Source organism: Nomascus leucogenys, chromosome 15, assembly GCF_006542625.1.
Source record: "Nomascus leucogenys isolate Asia chromosome 15, Asia_NLE_v1, whole genome shotgun sequence".
Classification (NCBI taxonomy): domain Eukaryota; kingdom Metazoa; phylum Chordata; class Mammalia; order Primates; family Hylobatidae; genus Nomascus; species Nomascus leucogenys.
In genome coordinates this window covers 82,381,676-82,405,096 of record NC_044395.1, presented here as the reverse complement: position 1 = coordinate 82,405,096, position 23,421 = coordinate 82,381,676, and the positions used below count along the sequence as shown (strand labels likewise).

Sequence of the window (23,421 nt, the reverse complement as noted above, 5' to 3'; positions counted from 1 at the left end):
AGGTAGCATGGTGTAACTTTCAAGCTCCTGCAAGGACAAAGCAGGGTTTTGAACACTACCACAGGAGAAAGAGTCAGGGAAATAGAAAGAGACGCCCTGTTCCTTTACAGGACCCCTAGAGTTTTGAGTGCCAAATGAAACCTACCAACAAATTCCTCTTTCCAAGGAAAAGAAACACAATCTTACAGCTTGCACAGCTAACTCCAACCATCAAAACCACCATAGACAGGAAAATATTTATAATGCTGCTAGTTGGGTTCAAAGAGCAAGGCAAAGCATTTTTATGAGCAGTTTGCTGGAATTCAGAAAGTTTACTTCTATCCTGGCCCCAGGCACAGACCAGACTCTTCCCTGGCTTCTTCCTGTGAGTAAGTCCTATTCTTAGAAAGGCAGAACCAGTATGCTGACTGCTCCTTGTAGATCAGATTCTTTCCTCCTTGCCAGAAAGAGATACATGAGTGCTTGAGAGTGTCCCTGGCATGACCATCTTCAGTTTCTGGGAACAGGTTTATATAAACCAGGTCAGATGGCCATGATTCCAGACAATCTCATGAAAAAGGTCTTCTCCACTTTGCCTTTCCTTTCCACAGTAATTAGTCCCTGACTTTATTATAACATGGAAGTTTACTGGCTATTTATGGTATCCCTTTCCCTACTCATCTCTAAACCCCAGAAAAACTCAAGAACTAACACTGCTCAAGTCTTTAATATTACTTTGTTTTCAAGATGAATGCTACTCACATTTTTTAACTGTATGAAGTCATAAAAACAATATCTGGCCTTCATAGTTTGTTCTCTTCCTCCCACTAGATTATCCAGTTACTACTCATAATAGTATAGGTACAGGTATTAAGTGTACGTGTAGGTATAGATGTAGTAGCATACAAGCCCAACTTGCAGACCCTGGTTCTTACTCTTATGTAATGGCACCTGAATTCTGTTCACCTGAGAAAATGGGCAGCTATGTCTCAAACATGCTACTCAGGAGCATCTTTTCGCCCAGAGAATAGGGAAGACATTACCACAGACACTAAGTCTCTAGCATCATCAGTCATCAGGACCCAGTTTTCACTTCTGCATTTTCTCCCATTAGATGTTACTTCTCTATCCCTCTTTCAGGTTTTCATCTTTACTCCTCTGAACCTTTACCTCAGCCTAAGTGATTTCTTTCTAGTTAGCTTCTATCTGCTCAGGTCATCCATCATGCTGTCAATCAGACCTTGATTGGGCCCTGCCAATTCCAAACATAAAATCTCTTACGATCATTTGCTGCCCACAGGATAAAGTCTAAATCCCATGGCCTGGCTCTGTCTTCAGCCTTAATCTCCTGGCTCATCAGTGACTATGCCCTTCTTATACTCTTTTCGTTCCTGATATTTTAAGCTCATCATTCACTTCATATTTCTAACACAACATATATTCCTACACTTCCTCATCTTTGCTCTTACAGTTCCCTCTTGTTTGGGATTCACCTTCCCCTACATCTCGACTTGATTAAATTCCTCATCCTTTAAGGGCCCCTTCAAAGATCACCTCCTCTGTGAAAGGCTTTCCCTATTTGCTTCTGCATCTTCCCAGAGTAGAGCATTCAGTCATCCCTCAGTATCTCTGGGGGATTTGTTCAAGGACCTCTGCACAGATACCAGAATCTGCAGATGTTCGAGTCCCTTATATAAAATGGCATAGTATTTGCATATAACTGCATAGTATTGCAAACCAACTATGCATATCCTCCCATATACTTTAAATCATCTCTAGATTACTAAAAATACCTAATAGGGTATAAATGAAATATTTATATTAATTTAAATTTGCATTATCTTTGTTTTTTAAATACTTTTGATCTGGGGTTGGTTGAATCCAAGAAGGTAGAACCAACAAATACAGAGGGCTGACTATGCTTCCCCTTTCTGTGTTCCCACAGCAAATTGTTCATAGCTCTACCATATATGACAAGTGGTTAGTTGTTTGTGTGTCCATTTTCGTCTTCATCTCCATGATCTGCAACATAAACACAATTACTCATACTGAAATACTACATTTCCTAGAAACGAATAAGCTGGGGACCTCTCTACCTTCCCATGTAGCACAGACAGAAAATAAAGATGTCTTCCTAAAGTCCTGGACAAATTTATGAATGGAAGAGCCACAGATGGGTATCTATGAAAAGACACTGGGCTGTAACCAAGATTTAGAGATGAATCCCAGAGAGACAACCACTTTTCATCTGGGTTCCTGTGGTCTAAATAATGCTGGAAGGACATAAGTTTTAAGCTGTGCAGCAATCTTTCTGTACCTAATTAACTAGGTGTCTAAAGATGCACAAAAACATTGTCACTGCCAAGGAAGTACATAGAATCTAAACAAAAGCTCAAATCCATTTATGCAAGCCTAGCTTCATCATTGAACTCTATTCATCTGTGGACATGTTTCAAGGCCTTTTTTTCCAATTACCATGAAACACTAGCAGCTAAGCTGGTGTACTGACTCTCAAAGGGGAAAATAGCCTTTTAAAAGAATTTTAACTCTACGTCTTTCAGCAGTAAGTCTTGACCTTTTGTTGGTTTGCGTAATTCTGCTGTTGCATAGTTTGATGGCATTTAAATCTGAAACATCAAGGATATGATTGAAAAGATAGTACTTTATATCCCAACCTTGATTTTATTTCTTAGCTTCCAAGATGATGCCATTATAGTCACCCGTTTGGATGTGTAAGTATTGGAGATATTTCTTAACAAATTGAAATAGAGCACTTTCAACTTCAAATAATAGAAACAAGGAGGGCCACAAACAGTTCATTTTATAATGGTGACTTACAGAATCTGATTTAGGATTCTTATTTCAGCTCCTAAACCAGGCTCTCTTCCCCCTCCACAACCTCTGGGAAACTGTGCTATAAATGGGCAGTGAGTACATGTAGAACACAAACAAACAAAAGATTTATGTACAGAAATCTGCCTGTACTTTATTCAGAAATTGCAGTGCTTTGCAGTGAAGGTGCATCATGTTAACAAAATTAGCAAGAATTGTTCATCCCCTGTGGAAATTTCAGTCTAATTCTCATAAGACTTTGGAAACACTTTATGATTCAAAACAGAAGAAATCAATTTAGGTTGCTTGGATTATTAACACAGTTAATTAAAGAAGCTCTGGGAAATTTTCAATGATTAGTAAGTTCCCTGCTTCGTCATGGCTTAAACAAAAACTGAAAGAAGAATTTTATTCTCATACTAGTCAAGACTCTACTAATGTCCTTTGCTAGTCCAGGGACTGGTGACCTAGAAAGCCCAAAAAGGATGTGAGGACATGTAATGATCATCCTCAAAAGTTTAATAACACAACAGTTTCTCGAAATGACCTAGCAAAGAATTCACCCCCATTCTGCTGGCTGAATGGGAGACCTAATTGCCATCCTCTTCCATAAGGAATTATGGAAATATTCTAACCCACAATGAGATTTGTCTTCTCTTTAAAAATTTTGCCCTTTGAGTCAGCACCATGTGGTTAAATATTATACTTAATAACTTCAAAACCCCTTGAGGGAATGTCTCACCAGTAACTTACATACAAGGAAGTACATGGAATCTAGTTGAAAGTCAAGAGTCTGAGTTGAAAGTCTGAGCTCAGTCAAGTTAGATTACCAGTTACCTAATTGGTTTTAAATATACCAATAAATATCGTAGAGTGTTACAAGACATCTGACAAGATGGAAAAACTATGAACTTTGAGCCAAGCAAGTGGAGTTCAAGTCACAGCTTAGACATTTATATCTTTAATAAATATTTAGGGCAAGTTACTTTATCCCATGGAAATTCAGTTTCATTGTCTTTCAAAGTAGTGCTGTAAGAAGTAAAACATGATGCTGCTTTTTTGAATTACAGGGTGGCTGAAACATAGCAGGTGCTCCAATAAGGGAAAACAAACCTAGATTGGAGGGTTAGGAAACTACGTTTATGTGAAAGGGGAAAAAATAGGTGTTGGGGGTAGTTATCTAGCACTTGATAATGTGGCCCTCCTAACTAGGTGGCCCCAGTTCTGTGGATGTGTGGCAGATGAAGGCAAGTGGATGAACTGGATGATTTCTTAAGTCTCATTTCAGCTCTGTTTCTTGGGAGAACACTGGGAATTTATCAGGAGACTTGGCTAAGAGGCTACTAAGCAAGTAATTTCTCTTGGTTCCCATGCCCATAAAGCTCAAGATTAAATAGTCCCATCCCAACAGACATAGACACACAAGGCAAGAACTACAGTAGAGCAATAACAAAGGAAAATAAATAGGCAAGATCAATAAAAGAAGAAATAAAGCACAAAGAGATCAAACACTTTAATAGACCCATTTTGCAAAGCATAAAGCAAAACCAAATGATGACAGAATTTTATTTTCATAAGCATTAAGCTCACTTCCAAACAACTTAATATAAGGAATGGCCCAGCACTGAGAATAACAAAGAAGACATCAATTTCTAAGAGGCCTCATACTATCATTATCATTTGTTCAAAATGAAAATCCACCTGTCTCAGCACTGGATGCAAGTCTGTTGGCCTTGCTTTTCTAGATGATGTCATAAAGTGAGCAAGTTCATGCAGGTGGTTATTTTAGGCAAAGATTGGTTTTAATCAGCAAGTTTGTATAAGTGTGGGATGAGGGCTCATTAAAACTCTCACCCAACCAACCTTAAAGGCACTGTAGGCTTTCAGTGGGAGGTCTATCATTGGCTTTTCTACCCTGCTTCCCCTTCCCTGCAGTTCCTTCTCAATCTTGTACCCCACTTTCCACTAAGAACACAAGCAATTCAAAGCAGGTTTCCCTGCCCCTTAGCATCATCATTAGCTGTAGTGTAGATAAGAACAGGAGAAGCCTGTTCAGAAATAGTCAACAGCAAGAGGGAGAGAGGTGGGGAGGCAGAAAAGTGAGGGAAGAAGAGAAAGAACAGTTTCAATTTCTGCTGCACCACATCAGCCTCACCTTGCAGGAGCAGACAGAACACCTGTCTTCTTTCAAGGTCCACACCTGGCCATTGCGCTTCAGCCCCCCTTCATGAGGACAGTCACCAGAGCAGGAGGGCCCAGAGGGGCAGAGACAGTCAAAGCCCCCTGCCAGGTTGATGCAGGCAGAATCATTCCAGCAGGTGTGAGTTCTTAAGGCACATTCATCAATGTCTGCAATATAGGAAGCACAGAAGCTTAGAATCTAGCCAAGGGAACTTAGAGAACAAACAACCATCATTTACAGTAGCATTAACTAACATCATTGGACATTTACCTTGTGCTAGGTACTGCCAAGCTGTTCACATGTATTATCTCATTTACACTGCAAGTCAGTTCTGCTCTGTGTGGGAGATCTGTCCTTATTCCTATTCTGCAAATAATGGAGCTGAGGTTCATAACTTAAATAACATGACCACTCTCACACAGCTAGTAAGTGGCTGATCTGAGACCCAAACCTACAGCTAGCTGCCAGACTCTAATTACTAAAACATCCAGTAGCAGTTAGCAAGTTCTTTTAGGATATTCTTAAGAATGATTTCATCCAGAGGCCATAAACAGTTAATTCATTAACAGTATGCATATACCACCATGGAGATCTGAGTTTTTTAGAAAAGATGTGAATGTATTAGCCACCAAATAGGAACAAGTGGGCAATTTGGGCAACCTTGAGACAATTAGACTGCTCCTAGATCCTACCACCAAGGTTGAAGGAAGTGGGAACAATTCTTGATAGGTGCCTTTTATAGTCAAAGTCTTACTATCCTTATGGCCAGCAGAATATTTGCCCATGCATAAAAAATAATAGCTACGTGGATGGATGCTGATGAAAGACAAATATATTGTCCTGCTCTTTATTGACAGCCAAGTATGGAATAAAAACATAAATCCAGTCAGCTGATTCTGACATTTAAAGCTTGAGCGACATTAACAACATCTCAAACACAAACCTGTCCAACCCTGGCTTAAGTCCTTCCCCAAAAGGTGATCCATTACCTTACAAAATACCTGACTCCACCTTTGGATAACTCTTTTGGAAATGCCTCCCTTAAATTGAGATGAAATACATTACTGAGTAACTTCTACTTATTGGTAGAAGTACTGATACTTAATGTCTGAGGCCATTCAAGAAGTGTCTACTAGTCTACTTGGTTTTGGTTTACCTGCTATGCACAAGTTTCTTTGCACATGGTGCAGTACAAAGCAGATGACATTAAGAAATTCTAACAATATTTCTAGAAGTTACTTTTTTCCAAGATCTACTTTTTGGCTTTGTCTTACCAATTTTAGCTTTAGTCAAGACATTTCATTAGTGAACAATGATTTCTCCTTTGAAAATTATAGAAAAGATCCCAAATTATGATGCCTGTATGGCAAGTCAACTAAAATCAAGCCTCACTATATCTGCTCACTGTTACTAATCATGCCCATCCCATTCTCAGTGTATTTCTATTTGAACATATGGTGCTCCTTTCATATAGCCTCTCTTATCTCTTCAGTCTTCTTTCAATTCTCTTATTCTTCTCAATTAAAAGGAGTTTTAAATGTGGGAATCTGGTGACCAATGTTTGAAACCAAGTTCTTACTTTTTAGTTGAGTGCTTACCATGTATTAGTCATTTTACACGTAACAGTTACATATTCTTTGACATATTACTTTGTTTTTCTCTCATTTATCTTCTGTATATACTATACCCACCCAATGTATGGTCTTCCAAAAATTTTAAACCCAGCATAGCATATAAATGTCATCTAACACTGCAATTGTTATCTCTTGTCCCCTCCCTTTTCATTCAAAAGCAGTGAATACAAAATTTCAGTTAAATAGAGGGAATAAATTCAAGAAGATCTATTGTCAAACATGACGACTGTAGTTAATAACAAGATATTGTATTCTTGAAAATTGAGAATATTTTTGTCACAAAAAAATAAGTGTGTAAGGTAATATATATATATTATGTAGCTGGATTATTTAGCCATTCCAGAATGTATTCCTATTTCAAAACATCATGTTGTACACCATAAATATATATAAAATGTATTTTTCAACTGATTTTTCTTTTTTAAAAAGCAATGAGAGATCCACAAAGAGGCCATATTGCTTCCTATGAAAAAACTGTGTCTAAGAACATGCTTTTTCTTATTATGAGAGTACTCTCTCTCTCTCTACTTTTTCTTGGCCTATAGGGAATGAGGTGAGGTATCAATTAATTAATTAATTGATAAGCACTTTCCTTCCTGTACTACTTTCACTACTATTCAGTCTTAAAAATTCTGGTTAAGCCTCACCATCTCTTATATGGTAAGACAGTCACTACAGATTATTTGCTTTCTCTGTAACTTATACACAGTTCTATCCTGCATTCCTCTCTCAGGAGTTACATGTTTAATATGTCTACCTCCAGAGATAGTGAGCTCATTGAGGGCAGACACTAAATTTTATTTATCTTTCTCTTCCCAGTGCTGAGTATAACAGAATACTATATGGATGTTCAATGTATTTATTCCTTTTAACTTTCTCAGGAAATCCACAGACTGAGACTATTATAATGCCTACTTTGCGAAAACTCGGTCTCTAGAGTGTTCAACAAGCATAAGGCATGATCACAACCCTGCCCTTCAGGGAACACATTTTGTTGTTGAGTTCTCATCGGTGAAGACCCTTGGGTCTAATTTAAAGTAGAAAAAATACAGCAAATTAGTAACCACATTGAAAAAGGGGCAATGCCCTGCCCCTTCCCCAGGAAAAAACTTTGATTTTCTGTTAAATGCTTGCGAACAAGGGCAGAGGAAGCATTAACAAATGGCTCCAGAAATTGTCTGGAAGTATAATTTCAACCCATCCACCACCAGTGGCTACAAAAGGGTCTGTAATTTATGGCTTTCTCTAAAAAAAAATCTAAATTGACAACTAATGCCCAGCTATATTATGCTTTTAAAATATTTGGTTATTTTGCATTTACAAAGTTGCAAATACATTGGTAGTGATTTTCTCTCATAAATTAAGAAGGCTGAGCATAAAGATAAACATACCTATTGTGCACAACAAAGGAAGGCACAAAACCAGGATTTGCTTTCACTTCTCCAGAATGAAAAGATTTCACAGCTGAATATAGGACCATATTGCCTACAGAGTTCCATGTAATTGCTTTACTTATGACACAGAAATCTAATTCTGCTTCCATGCAATTTAACAGATTTATGGAAAGCCAGATGTTAGCAATTATGGAAACCAACATTATTCATATTCTTAGTAATACAGACCTGTTTGCTCTGCACAAAGCCAACTTAATCTATTATACATATCCCAAGGCATCCAACAGGAAGAGGCACCCTATTTACATATTGCAACTGTTGTTTTCTGCTGAGCAAACACAAAGTTGTTCACCCATGAGACTTACCCAAATCATCAGACAGGCCTCCCAATGACAAACAGGCAATGAAAGAAAAATTAGACGAAGTATTTGAGTATTTCGTACTCAAATCTATTATCATTAGAATGTACTTGTTTTTCTTATTGTAAATAATGGCTGGCTGTGATCTTTCTGTGTTTCTTCTTATAAATTCATTATTTAAATGCTTCATGCTCGAATGAAATTTTTTTTCAATGAAATTCCATGGCTAAGCTTGCATTAGAACTAATTTTCTTGCATTAACATTTTCACAATTTCTGAAAGCTGTTATTATTGTACTCAGTTTTGCTCTTTTAAACAATCTAGTTGTGCCAAGTCAATCTGCTTTCATCTTTGATGTGAGGTTTTTAGGTTACTTGGGCATGTAAGAAAATATAATTCAGAGATATTTATATCAGCAGCAATCAAACCAATCCCAACCTAGCCGCAAACAATTTTCCTACCCTTCAAGCCAAATGGCTCTGCAGAAGTTTTAATAGCATAACCACTGTATTAGTACTTGCCTCAGGAGCTAATACTTCTACAAGTTGATTTCAGAAATCAAAGGAAACATTTTACCAACAGTTTGGTAACAGGTCAAAGGAGTGAACTTTTTCATTACTCCATATTCCTCTTTCTTGAATAACTTTTACAGCACATCTATTTTCAAACTCAAAACAGGTGATGTGTCAGAAAACAAAAGTTTACCTAGGGTTTGAATATACAGCTGTGTGTATGTGTTCCTACCTGGAAATCATTATGAGTGGCTCAGAAATGAGAACAGAGCTTGGGGGTTTATTAATGACAGACAAACTAGAGCACAGATCCCTCTCCAATAGCTAAAGCAGTATTGCTTTTTTTTTTTTTTACAGTGGCAGAGACAAAATTATGGGGGGAAATATACACACTACACATTAGCAAAATAAGTAAAATAATCAAGTAGCGAATCTGAAGTCTGATGTAACTTGCAAAATAAAAGGCTAATGAAACTTTAACCTGCACAATAAATTTCAAATCCAGGCTAAGAGGTCGCAGCCATGCTCTATCATGTGCTGGCCATACTACACTTGGATATTGTGTTCCCTTTAGCACAAAGACTGTGAAGAATGAAGTTAACACAGAACACATCAGAAGAGATCCATTAGCGTGATGAGGGGCTCAAACTCATCTCACTTTGGCAAAACAGAAGATGTTCAGCCTGAAAAGACAAAGACTAAAGGAAGAGATAAGTGAGCGATAGCTTCATCTATTTGAGATGCTACTATGTATCTTTTAGGAAGAATTTTCAATACCCCTTTAGCATTAACTATTCCAGCCCCAAACCTTTCCTGAGTCAGGAAGAAACCCTTTCCTATGGTGTTCCCTTGTTTGGTGTATAATTTTCTTACTCTGCAATGAATCTTCCCCTTTCTTTTAATTAAGGAGACTCTCTTTTGACAAAGGAAAAATATAACAGTTTTGGCTCACTATTTCCTTGATCCAGATTTTATTTCCTAGTATCTACAATTAGCAACTATCCCCATTTACTCATTTTCATTCTCCCCTGAATGTGTGCAAGCTTCTGTGGGACCCTCTTCTCGAAGGCTAAATCTTGAAGTCTCTCATAACCACTAGTTTGCAAAATCATCACCCTTGCTTAAAGAGTATTATAACAAATATTGTTATTGATTATTTCAGTCTAAGAGCTCTCTCTGTGACCCTTCTGGAATATAATATTGCCCTCTTCTATTACCTCTTCATTATTTAGTCACTAGTACTCATCAGTGAATAAATGAATTCCCTGCATATTTATTTAACATCTACTCTATGCCAGATACATTGCTAAGTGCTGGGGATACAATGGGCAAATAAGCCAGATGTGGTCCTGTAAGTATTGACTTTATAATTATCTCTCATTTAAAAAAATTATTTGTATATCCTAAGTTTCCATGTCTGGTCCTTGTTTCTCTTTTTCCTTAGTGGAAGAAGTATAGCATACCAATTGAAAGCTTAACCTTTGTAATCCAGAAACTGGATACCAGTTTGCCTGGCACTGAGGGAGTTCCTGAGATAGCTGACTTTTAGCGCTAAAACTGAGAAAGTTCCAGCCACATAGGGACAAGTGAGTCAACTCTGTCCCAGTTCATCCCTGCAATTTATTAGTTATATGACTCTAAAAATTTACCTAACATCTCTGAGTCTTCATCACATTATGTAGAAAAATGTAGATAAAAATATACCCCATAGAATCATTTGGGTAAATATATAATGATACGCTTGTCATGTAACAATTGCTCAAAAATGATTAGTCACTATTATTGTTGGTCTTGTTCCTATTGTTTCTATAATTTTTCTCTCATACATTTAATCTCATTTAATGAATTTCACTCTCCCATCTCTTCAGGACAGATACTCAAACATACTCAAATCTGCACCACCACTCCTGATCTCTTATGATGCAGCCAGCCCACACATTCATCGATTTGCCAAGGATTTCCATGTGAATTCTGAATTCTCACATGAATTCACATGGTTTTCATTAGTACATTGGCTAGCCATACCCAGAAATGTTAACATTAAAAGCTTTCTCTGAGCCTTAATCTGATGCTAAGTGAAACATGTTGAAAAACATAATTTTCTTACACTCCATGAACTTGCTTTGGTCACTAATTTCATTTTATTCATAGGATGTACAAATTTAGGTGTTTTACTGTAGATGAAGAAAAGTTTCTTCTAAATTAATCAAGTTGGTTTACTTTCTGCTATGAACAAGTCATACTTCTTTAACCAGTGATTAAATCTGCTTAAAATCAATACAGTTCTGACCAGCAGAGAGAATAAATAAAAAAATCCATAAATATTGTTTAAACAGAGTTTTACTGCACAGAGGCTACAGTATTGATGTCAACAACCCACGATTTATATGTTTTTATATATCTGCTTATGAGTAGGAGGGTGGTTTGTATTATTGCTGCAGTCTACTAAATGACTAATACCCGGCTATACACATTGTATTGTTACAGCCATTATAATGTTTAATGTCTTTAACAAAATTTCATCCTTTGCTGAAAAGAATTACTTTCCCTGCATTTTAATTTTATGCTGCCTATGTCGGCTTTTAGTTTTCTTGTATGCTTAGCTGTAAGCATTCTATCTTTTCTATCTTCCTTACCCATTCACATTTGTAAGATTCTGGTCTTATCTTTGTGTCTCTCATAGCAGCTTTTACAGTGTCTTTCACCTAATAAGAAATGCATAAACATTTGTTAACTTTAGATTTGGTGGAGCTGTGTTTGAAAAAGAACCCTTGCTTTTGGATGGCCCCAGGCTTCTCTTCGGTAAAATTTAGGAGCTATATAAAATGTTTTCTAAGATCTTGTCCATTTCCAATTTGATATGATTACTTTTCACCTCTGTAAGGCTGAGCTTGTAATTCAAGTGTTAGAATATGAGTGGTGACAGAAGAAGAGCAGGTTAGAGGTGAAGGAAAGAACCAGCCTTGGGATAACAAATGCATTTCTTAGAATTAAACAGTTCTCTTGGACATTCCATAATCATTGAAACATTTTTGCTCTCCCTTAATGAGTATTTGCAACCAAGTGCCAATGAGAGGAAGCAACAAAGGAAGAAGTATGTTTTTCCTGTCTGCACTGAAGCCTTGGCAATGTAATCCTCGGTGACAAATACACATGGGGAATCCAGCCAAGGTGAAAACCAAAACTCACTCTCTATTTTGACAGATCATTCTCTCAAGCAAGTTGTCAGATGAGGAATTATTTCTTCTCTCTTCTGTGCCAAGGGAAGGTCTTAGGCACAGGGAGGTTACAAAGTAATTTCATTCATTACAAGAAGCATCCTGCAATTTACACAGAAGTCAAAGGTCTAAAAACATTGTCAATACAGCAATTCTCAAACCAGGTCTTAATGTTAAACAAAGGAGGGTCAGATTACAGGAGCTAAGAATTCCAGGTCCTTTCATGCATATTATTTATTATTTCCTTTCACCGCCCTGTGTATTGTAGTTCCAAACTTCTAAGGGGAAGTCAAAGCTTTTCCAAAAACTATGCCCTAGTAGGGGAGTTAAGACATTGATCAAGGACAGTAATTTGAACCACCATTCCAAGAAGGGCAGCATCTGCAGAGAAGAAAAACAAGCTAATTAATGAAGCTTTATTTGATCTCATGGTGTCTTTTCTTGGAAGATTTTATCCCTTTGAATCTTGATCCTCTCTTCATATTTCTTCTATAAAATACTAAACAAACAACTGGTTCGGTAAAACAGCTCTGGGGCTGCCCCCTAATTTGAAAGGAAGATTCTCTGAAAAGATCTATAAGGCTTTTGTGGGGACAAGGGAAAAGGAAGCACAGAGTGGGAGACTTGAGTCCATTGCTCTAGACTTTGGAGGATCAAATTCTCTTTATTTTAAATTTGTCTTTTTTTCTGTGTTTCTTACCCTAAGGGAGGTAAAATCATATAAGCCAAAACTAAGTTGGTTTCCAAGGAAAATCAAAGTAGGCCACTAACAAAGATCCTATCCATGACTGAACACTAGTCAGACTCCTCTGAGCAGACTCTCTGACAAATGATTTTGTCCACCCCATTCACCAACCTTCATTAAAAGACTCAAACAAACACTAACATTTTTTCTAATGACTCAAGGTCACATCACTAGGATGGGAATTCCAAACCCCATAAGCTTCTGCCTGGAAAAGGTAAAGGCTGCCAAAATAATTTACTGTTCGTTTCAGCCAACACTTGAAAATAGGACCCCTTTCCTAGTCTCTGTGGAGGAGTTGAGTCTAACTTCCCTAAGTGCCACTTAACAAATCCAGATGGGTTTCACGGGAAAAACCTACCCTTTCAGCTTTTTGTAAGTTCCACTTTCCTGACTCACGTTCAAGCCCCTGCCTCACTCTTTTTCTACTCTTTTATTCACCCTCTAAAACACCCAGTCATTTCTGCACAAATTGAAGTTCACTTCTGTTTACATGGAAATCTTTCATATTACATTTTCAAAATCTTTAATACTGCTGGTATCTTTAATGCCACTCAGGGTGCCAGATTACAAATAAAAAGATTCTGGCAGTTCAACCCTGGTTGAGCCCAGCTTATTAGGATAAATTGCAGATGGGGGCCAATGTACTCATTAATAAGAAAAATGATTGCTCTGAGAGTCTCTTTATAAATTCACTTTTCAGCAAATGTTGATTTGCTGTGTCAGACGCCGTTCTAGGAATTGGGAATATGACAGCAAGTAAAACAGACACAATTCATGCTCTTGGAAGGTTAAGACAATGGGGGAAACAAACAACAGATTCATGTATCTTTCATGTATCTTCCTCAAGAACCTGCAGTTGGTTTGCTATCCTGGCCACCCTAGGTACTTTTATTGAGTTATGATTAATTAACACATTTTGATATAACAGAGATTTATCTTTTTGTTATGCATAACAATACCTTAGTAAACTCTTATACATTATACTCTTCAGAGTTTTCAAAATCATTTCAAATTCAAGATCTAATTTGTCCTTGCAAAATATTCAGAATGTTTGTATCAACATCATTGCCACTTAACCAAACTGAGGGTCACTTAAATGATCACTGCTTGTCAAACATTTCTACCAAAGTTATCTCCATGGCAAAAAGAGTGAACGCTCACTTGGAATCTTGGATATTCATAAACCCTGTTATGTATTAGTATAAAATATATTTGAAGTTTTATATTTCTATTTTAAAAATTATTTGTCTTCCAGTTAATAATATAGTCAGGATTGTTTATATAGAAATCATATTTTCCTGAAACCATGGAGTATAATAAAATTCCTCTCCTGCTTTTGTGTTATCTTGTATGCAGCAGCATGCTTTTAGCAATGCTCAGACCCCAGTGTAAGAGGTATAGAAAGAATAACAAAGCGTCTAGTAACTTGCCCAGGGCCGGCCACACAACGAGAAAGTTTTTGTCAGGACACAAATGCAGGCATCCTAACTTAAAGCCAGGCTTGTCCCACCTCATAACCAATGGTTGACTCCCAGTTCTGTAGAATACAAACACAGTAACCTTATGCAGACTAGATTGGTAAATCTCTGATATGGTTTGGCTCTGTGTCCCTACCCAAATCTGGCCTTGTAGCTCCCATAATTCCCACATGTTGTGGGAGATAAATGAATCCTGGGGGTGGTTTCCCCCATACTGTTCTCATGGTAGTGAATAGGTCTCACAAGAATTGATGGTTTTATAAGGGGTTTCTGCTTTCACTTCTCTCTCATTCTCTCTCTCACCTATTGAGAAGTAAGATGTGCCTTCTGCCTTCCACCATGATTTGAGGCCTCCCCAGCCATGTGGAACTGTGAGTTCTCCATTAAACCTCTGTCTTTTGGAATTGCCCCAGTCTCGGGTATGTCTTTATCAGCAGTGTGAAAACAAACTAATACAATCTCCAACATGACAACCTATACATTGATTCTCCAAATATTAATGATACTTAATATTTATAAAAGGCAATGATAAAATGATTAAATCATGCCTCTATCTAAAAACCATTACAATTTGTTGGAGTAGATAGACTCTTTGCCATTTACCCCATAATGCCACATATTCACTCCTCTGCATTTCCACTACCTGGACCGTTTATTACAATGGCATCATACTGTTTGCTCTGCCATGGTCCCTTCCTCAAAGAGAAGCTAAATGAATAGTTTGATAATACTACTCTCATTATCTTGAGGATTTTTTTTAGCAGGAAAATGATCCAGTTTCTATTGCACCATGATTTTATATTTAGGAATTGGTAGAAACTTGTATTTGAATCCATCTCTTACTTACATGTGTCCCCAAACAGTTTTAGGCAGTCAGTTTTACAATTTCTCAGCTGAGAAATTGTTACTCACTACGTGGCAATGAGAAAATTCAGACCTCACTGTTCTTCAGTTTGTCTATAAAGCAGCAAGTCATACCAAACTTGAAGGTTCATTATGAGAATTTTAGGACAAATTTAACACATAGTAGTTGCTTGATAATGATAATGTTCAATAGCTGGCTAATTCTGAGGACCTCACTTTTTCAGAAGAAAGTCATTTTGAAGCAAAAGGAACAGCAGAAACAGGTGCAGAAAATCACACTGATACATTTATGATAGAGTATCTGAAATTTTATGGGAAGTACTACTACATTTGTATAATTATATGTCATATTAAAAATTGTGACTTCTTTACAAATGCTCAAATTTTCACAACAATATTACATAACACTGATACTATGAAATAAAACTCAAAACTTGCAACTCCTCAGCTTAGAACACACTACCCTTCACAATCTCGTCTCCACCTCTATTGCAAGGCTGTGGTCTAATTATTCCACTGTAGATGAAGCACGTGCTTCATCTACACTGGAAATCTCGCCATCCTTGGAACACAATTAGATTCCATTCATGACCACATCTATAATTAGGCTGCTATCACGTCCTGGAATACATCCCTTAATGAGTTTTTCGCCTGGACAAAATCCTTCTCATTCAATAGACCTCGTGCAAATATATTTTCTGTGAAAGATTACCGTATACATTGCCATCCCCAAATATCCCCACTCCATGAGAAGTTAGTCGCTTTTTTCTTAGAGTCTTTTATTTTTTACTGATTTATGATCTAGCTGGTCCACAATACAACCTCCCCAAATCCTTGTCCACTTCCACTGTCCCCACTCCAGACTGGAAAGACTGTGTCATATTCCTCTCTGTATGCGTAAGACTTAGTACAGGAACTAACACTGACCAGACCCTCTCAATGAATGCTCCTTTAACAAATGACTAGTGATTTTATGCTGACGCTGCTTTAATTGGTCTGAGTACTACAGTTTAATATTCCCTGATCATAAACCCACAGGTAAATATTTCACAGCAGCTTGAGTAATCTCAGGGTAAGAACAAAAAACTATTCAATATTCATTTCAAAGAAATTGTAGATAATTGTATTAGTTCATTTTCATGCCACTAATAAAGAAATACCTGAAACTGGGTAATTTACAAGGAAAAGAGGTTTAATTGGCTCGCAGTTCCACATGGCTGGGGAGGCCTCAAAATCATGGCGAAGGCAAAAGAAGAGCCAAGGCAACGCTTACATGGTGGCAGGCAATAGAGTGTGTGCAGGGGAACTGCCCTTTATAAAACCATCAGATCTTGTGAGACTGATTCTATATCATGAGAGCAGCCGAGAAAACCCTCCCCCATGATTCAGTTACCTCCCACTGGTTCCCTCCCATGACACATGGGGATTATGGAAGCTACAATTCAAGATGAGATTTGGGTGGGGACATTGCCAAATCATATCAATGATGATCTCTGAACTGCTGCTTAAACATGATCTTTGGCTCTAACACATTCAAGCCAGGAGTTTCTGTAATGAAACAATTGCTCACACTGAGCCTCAAAAAGGCAGGAAGCTGAAACTACATGGAATTCAATATCAAGGAGTGCTCAGAAACTGAGAAAGGAAAGCAATGAATCTCCCCTGAGACTGAATTATAAATCTTCAAGAAGAAAATACTTACAAGTTAAATCAGAGTCAGAATGGTAATTGGAAACATTGAGGCTGGATCCTGGTATTTCAGCAGTGGTTCTCACATTGTCAGTGGCCAAGATCCCAGGAAAAACTATGGTTCCATTTCCTCCAGAAGATGTAAGGCACAGATGTATACACAAGCTTGCATACAGTTTCAGAGTGTTCTGAGGGCTTTCAGTGAAAACCCCAAGGCAGTGTTTTCGAAATTCAGTGAACTTCAGAATCAACCAATGAGAGCGCTCATTAAAACACAGATAACTAGGCCCTTCCCCACAGAGCTGCTGATTCAGAAGGTCTAGAGAGTGTGGTATAGAATTTGCAATTCTAACAAGTTCCCAGGCAACTCCCATGATGCTGGTCTGAGGATCATACTTCTAAAATTACTGCCTGAAGCTACAAGGGGCACTGAGTTCACAGGAAGTAATATGATCTGAGGAAAACCTATTTTTTAGAAATGCCCCCTCTCATTCTGTTTTCACTCAGTTGAGACTGCCAGCTATTCAGGAAGAAAGAAAAAAGACATTTAAAACTTACGAAGAACAATTTGCATACAAACTTCAAGGTCTTGTTCAGAAAACTAAAAAGCTTCTCCTGTTGCTTGTTTTCCAAAAAATGTCAGGTTCACAGTGAAGAACCGACCCTAAAACCATAATCACACTACAAAGCACCTTTTTAGGGGAACATACTAATCTTTTCCTTGTGTATTACCCAACTGTCACTCTTAAAGTTCCAGCTCTCCAGTAAAGCCTCAAAGTCCCCAACCCATGTCTTCCTTTCTCAGCACTCCCACCAGGCCAATTCACAGAATACAAAATTATCATCCAGCACTTGTGAAATCCTGCTTCACAATCCTTTTTTATCCCCAAGGGCTTCTGGGACTTTGAGGTCCTGTCGTCTGAGACATCACATAACCAACTCTTTAGTTTAGCAGAGTGGAAAGCAACCTCGTAAATGTCATTTTAAAAAATAGAGATTAGCTTGACAATGTGGAAAGAAGACAAAATGTTTATGTAAAAAAGAAATATGTTTGTCAAAAACATTATGACTGGGAACATTTAACTTAGGGACCAACCAGCTATACCTCAATAAACCACTAGAATGTCACTCAATAGTCAACAGTTGTTTTGAGTAATTCACATTTTTAATGACCATATTTTAAAAAAGTAATAGACAAATAGACATATATTGGAAGGATATCCTTACACCAAAGTTAAGATAGTAGAAACATTCTGAGTTATAGACCAAGTAGTGTATGCAATCATTTTTTGCCACAGAACTGAAAAAAAAAAAACTCATCTGAAACAGCTCATTATTCAATGACACTGAGTAAATAAGGTTTTCTATAAATTCCTAGAATAGGAATTTATATTCATTCTCAAGTTTTCAATTAGTGTGTTTTATAATAATAGAAACCAAATCCATAAGATGCCCAGGAGAGGAAAGGGTTATATGACCAAATACATTTAGAGCATTCATAATATAAAATACAGGCTCTTTGTCCATTAAATAGAGATCATAAATATTTCTACCTGGTGGAGTTGTTTTGAGGATAAAGTGAGTAAAGAAATGTCAAGCTCTTAGAAGAGTACCTAGAACATGAAGCAATTAATCTTAGACATTAATATTTACTTTTATTTATTATTATACCTATAAAATACCTAAACCCTTCCATCCTTCAAGTCGAATCAGCCCCAAGAATTCTGTTATGACTGTTCTTTGATATTCTCTAATCACTTTCTCCCCTAATTACCTATATATTTTATAGCATTGACCCCATATTTTAAAGTATAACCTATATCAGAAGGCTATTGGTTGTTTTATGTATGCTGATTATTTTTGTCTTCAACATGGAATTTAAAAGTCCCTATGGTATAAATTCTCTGCATCCTACCTACCACCTAGCTTAGTGCTAAAACCACTGTAGGATATTTTTAAGGATATAATACTTATAATAACACCCCAATACTTGTGAAGGTTTTTGTAAGTAGTTTCTAATTTTTCTCCTTATCATTATTGCCCATGTGAACTTCACCTGAACTAGAATTGCAATTCCCCCGGCTCCCCATATGCCTGCAATGCTTCACGTCATGGTCCAAAGTTGTAGTTTTTTTCTTTTTCTTTATGATTAGGAAGATATTCAAAAGATGGTGAATGAAAAGATAATAAACAGGCTCGGAATGGCTTACAGGACAGACCCTACTGCTAGTCTGAGGTTCTGTTAGACTAACTCCCAGTAATGTTTAGAAACTCCTAGAAAGTACATATAGAAAACAATTTACAGGCTTGCTCTGTCAGCCCAGCTAGGCTGTGGGTAACGAATGAACCTTGGGTTCATGCCTGAGTCTAGTGTAACGCACTCAATTCTGATGTTACTTTGTGAAGTGATTATCATCAAAATGGAGGAGGTGCACTTCCCAGAGAAGTCTCTAAAATGTATCCAATTCAGCCCACATGCTAAATAGCTCCAGGCTTATCTATGTATGGCAGGACTCGAAAAGGAGCAGGCAAGCTTCCAGAGGGTCTGATGAGATTCATTTCTCATCTGATTTATCATCTGCAACTGTGTGTCCACCGTAAGGTCCTTTCTATTAGATATTGCAAGATGTTCTTAACCTCTCCATTCTGTACCCTGATAATGCTGAACCTTTTCCATATCCATTCCATACTGAGGTTGTGTCTGGGTCTTGGTCTCTCTGTCCATCTGAAACTTTTAATTACATGTAGCGATTTTGTGTCATGCAACTGAGGCCCTCTGATTCCCAAAATCATGCTTGCATTTACTTCATATTGATTCCTTATGGTTCCATGGTTAAGTGGCATCTGCCTTAAGCAAGGTTCTTCAATAACATAGAATTTAGTACTTTGATAAAACTGTGTGTACAGCTCTTTGGAAACAACAATTTTGAAGTAATGAGACCACACTAAATATTATCAAAGAAAGGTGGCATGCTATTTAACCAAAAATTATCTTATGTGTAGGGTGGGTCTTATTGTTTAGCATAGAGAGAAAATCCATGAGTGTCCTGGGATTAGTGTCTATGCCTTGTCTCTTAAACTTTCTTAGTCTGAAATACCCTGGTCCACTAAGGTGCTTTTCCACCCTGACATGTCTCTTCCCTGGAATAGAAAAAACGGCACACTTGAGACTTTACTTCTTGACGATTACGAATGCAACCTCCTTTTAAATTAGAATAATTTATATACTCATGTTTCCCATTTTGCTCTGACTGCCAGGATATTTATGAACATCTTTGATAACCATCATTGGTTAATATAATTTCCTTATTTTTCAAATATTTGTATTTTAAATGACTCTTGAACATGTGATCTTTGTATATATTATTCTAACTGCTTTTAAGAGGCAGTGCATAGTAAATAAATAAGTACATTTAAAAAAGTGGTTTAAAAATATGCCTATCATTTTCTCATTCTCTTTATCCCCCACCCTTTCTTTCCTTTTTCTTCTCTGGATTTACATCACCAGAAATGCAAAGAAGGTAATGACATCAGTGGATATCCTAGTAGTAGTATTATCAAGGCTGAGGTGCTTTCAGATTAACCGTCAAAAACATGTCGCTTAGTTATCCTGCCCATGGCTCAGAAGGATGGCCCCAGAACACATCCCTTGAGTCCAGTGAATTAAATAAGTCTGTAGTGCTCATCACACAGAGGGAATATTGTAACTGTCCATCTGGGTCTCACCTGTTTTCTCTCATGCTCCCTTTTTTTTTGTATTTTCCATCTCCAACTGCTCTGGCTAACATCTCCTCTACCTATGAGTCCATCACTGTTCCCCTCCCTTACAGAAAGCAGTACAGTGTGAACATATTAAGAACAGAAGCTTTGGGATCAAACACACCTGGATTATGGCTTCTGTGTGCCATTTATCAGCTGTGGAATTTGGGACAAGTTCTCTTTATCCTCGAGCTCACATTTTCTTCACCTTTACAATGGGGATAGTAAGAGGGCTTTCCTCCTATGGTCATTGTGAAATTAAATTAGAAAATACATGAAATTTCCTGGTTCTGTGTCTAGCACATCATGTAGTTGTTCACTTAATGAAAATAACATCTATTGACTGCTTAAAACCTAAGGGCTGAATGCTTCTTTCCCTTGTTTGCTCACTTAATTGTCACGATTACTCCACAGCAACCCCGATGAGGTTGATGCTTTTGTAAATTGCTGAGAGCAGTGTCTGGCACAGAGTAAAACTCTCAATAAATGTTATCTCTTATTAGTATTACTGTTATTGTTTTCATGTGACAGGTGAGGGAACTGAGGTGGAGGGAGGTTAAATGTTGACTATTATATAATACTTGTCAGGAAATTTGCATATAAAAACACATATTAGGAAAAGTTCCAGTGTAAGTATTATTTTAATCAATGCACACTAAGAAAACTAAGGCTTTGAAAGGTTAAATATCTTTCTAAATGCTGCTCAGCTAGAAATAGGCCAATTTCGGACTGAATCTAGGCTTAATGTCCTTAAAACCTGCCCCTCCATTATATCACAGTATTGCCTGCTAAGGCTTCATAGCTCCCCTCCTCTTCAGTGAGGTTTGTCACTGAGAGCATTTTTACAGACAGAGCACCTCCAGGTTCTACCCCTTTTTACCTCCACTCCTATGAAAAACAGGCACTGAGCAGAAGCAGTCAAAGCAAAATCATTCTTAGGCCATTTCAATTATTCCTGACACATCCACAGATAAAATGGAAATTTCTTTCCCAAGGGATTTCAGTGGAACATTTTCGGTTGTTCGTTTCATATTGCTTTGCATGGTGACCATGGTTTCTTTCAACAGTACTCTGAGAAGTAAATCCTCACTGTGTCATTTACAGTGGCCTTAGAGCAGGCTCCAGAGTCTAGGAAACTGCTTCACCAAATTAAGTGCTATAAAGGAGATAATAATGGGAGGCCAACAGGTATTCAGTCCCATAAGAATAGCTGTATGTCGTCATCTTGGAGTGTGTCTCCAGCAGCAACATGGCCTTTCTTGTGAATGAAACATTTTATATGATAGGTAAAAATAACACAACCAATACAATTTAATTCAATATTAATTGATAGCAATGTATCAAAAAAGACCTAAATTGTACTGTAGGTGATAAAGATGTAATTAAGAACACAAGTCTAATCTGCTAAATTCTATAAAAGAATGGCAAATAAATGGCTATGAAGACAAGAGGGGAGGAATTTTTATTGTTATTATTAGAAGAACTGAATGGCAGTAGTTCTCTACATTGGCCAAATCGTCTCTCTAATAATCACTCGTAGTCTTTTTTTAAATGACTTCATGAAATAAGCCAGTGATATGGTTTGGATTTGTGTCTCCACCCAAAGCTCATGTAAAATTGTAATCTCCAGTGTTGGAGGAGGGGCCTGGTGGGATGTGATTCAATCATGGGAGTAGATGTTCCCCTGGCTGTTCTCATGATAGTGAGTGAGTTCTCATGAGATCTGGTTGTTGAAAAGTACATAGCACCTCCCCCCTTCACTCTCTTCCTCCAGCTCCAGCCATGTAGGACATGCCTGGTTCCCCTTTACCTTCCACCATGATTGTAAGTTTCCTGAGGCCTCCCCAGCCATGCTTCCTGTACAGCCTGTAGAACCATGAACCAGTTAAACCTCTTTTCTTTATAAATTACCCAGTCTCAGGAAGTTATTTATAGTAGTGCGAGAACAGACTAATAGAGCCAGGCACCGAAAGGTAAATATTTCATGTTCTCACTCATGTGTAGGAGCTAAAAAAAATTGATTTGATGGAGGTAGGGAAAATGATCAATACCAGAGACTGGGAAGGGTGTGCAGGTTGGGGAATGGGTGTTAAAGAGAGGTTGGTCAATGGGTACAAACATACAGTTAGATAGAAGGAGTAAGTTACAATGTTTGATAGCAGAGTAGGGTGATTATAGTTAACAACAATGTACTATATATTTCAAAATAGCTGGAAGACAGGACTCGTATTGTTTCCAACACATAGAAATGATACATACTCAAGGTGATAGACACCTCAAATACCCTGACTTGATCACTACACATTCTGTGGTTGTAACAAAATATCACATGTACCCCATAAATATGCAAAAATATGAATTTATAAAAAATACACTTAAACAAATTTTAGAAAATGGTATCAATCTAGGTCCCACACCAGACGAACTGAATATGAATCTTCAGGATGTGTGATGTCCCATCACAGGTATTTTTAAAAAGCTACTGATATGGACAGGAGACAGGGAAATACTGGGTAGAAGAGGGCAGCTCCCTGGCAAAGGCCCCACCCTGAAGTCTGGAAACCCATGGCCCTAAATGGGAACAGGCATTCCTGTTTTTGCACCCAAAAGTTGCCTTTTGGCCCACCACACCCTATTGGTATCCTGTATCCAGGATCCTGTACACCCTATGGGGTATCTATGGGTATCCTGTACCCATAGAAACCCCAAACCCCAGGCTCCACAAGCAGATGAGCAAACAGAAGAGCAGCAGAGGAGAGAAGAGAAGGAGCATCTG

General features: G+C 37.7%; 1 protein-coding gene across 2 annotated transcripts in view; it reads right to left on the bottom strand.

Annotated features, from left to right (window-relative positions):
* NELL1 (neural EGFL like 1) overlaps positions 1–23,421 on the bottom strand; it is a 915,720-nt gene that overhangs the window by 11,009 nt on the left and 881,290 nt on the right. For both annotated transcript variants that reach the window (XM_030829406.1, XM_030829407.1), the window contains one exon: positions 4,967–5,160. In XM_030829406.1, the coding sequence (XP_030685266.1) occupies positions 4,967–5,160 (194 nt within the window). The remainder of the gene's footprint in view (positions 1–4,966; positions 5,161–23,421) is intronic.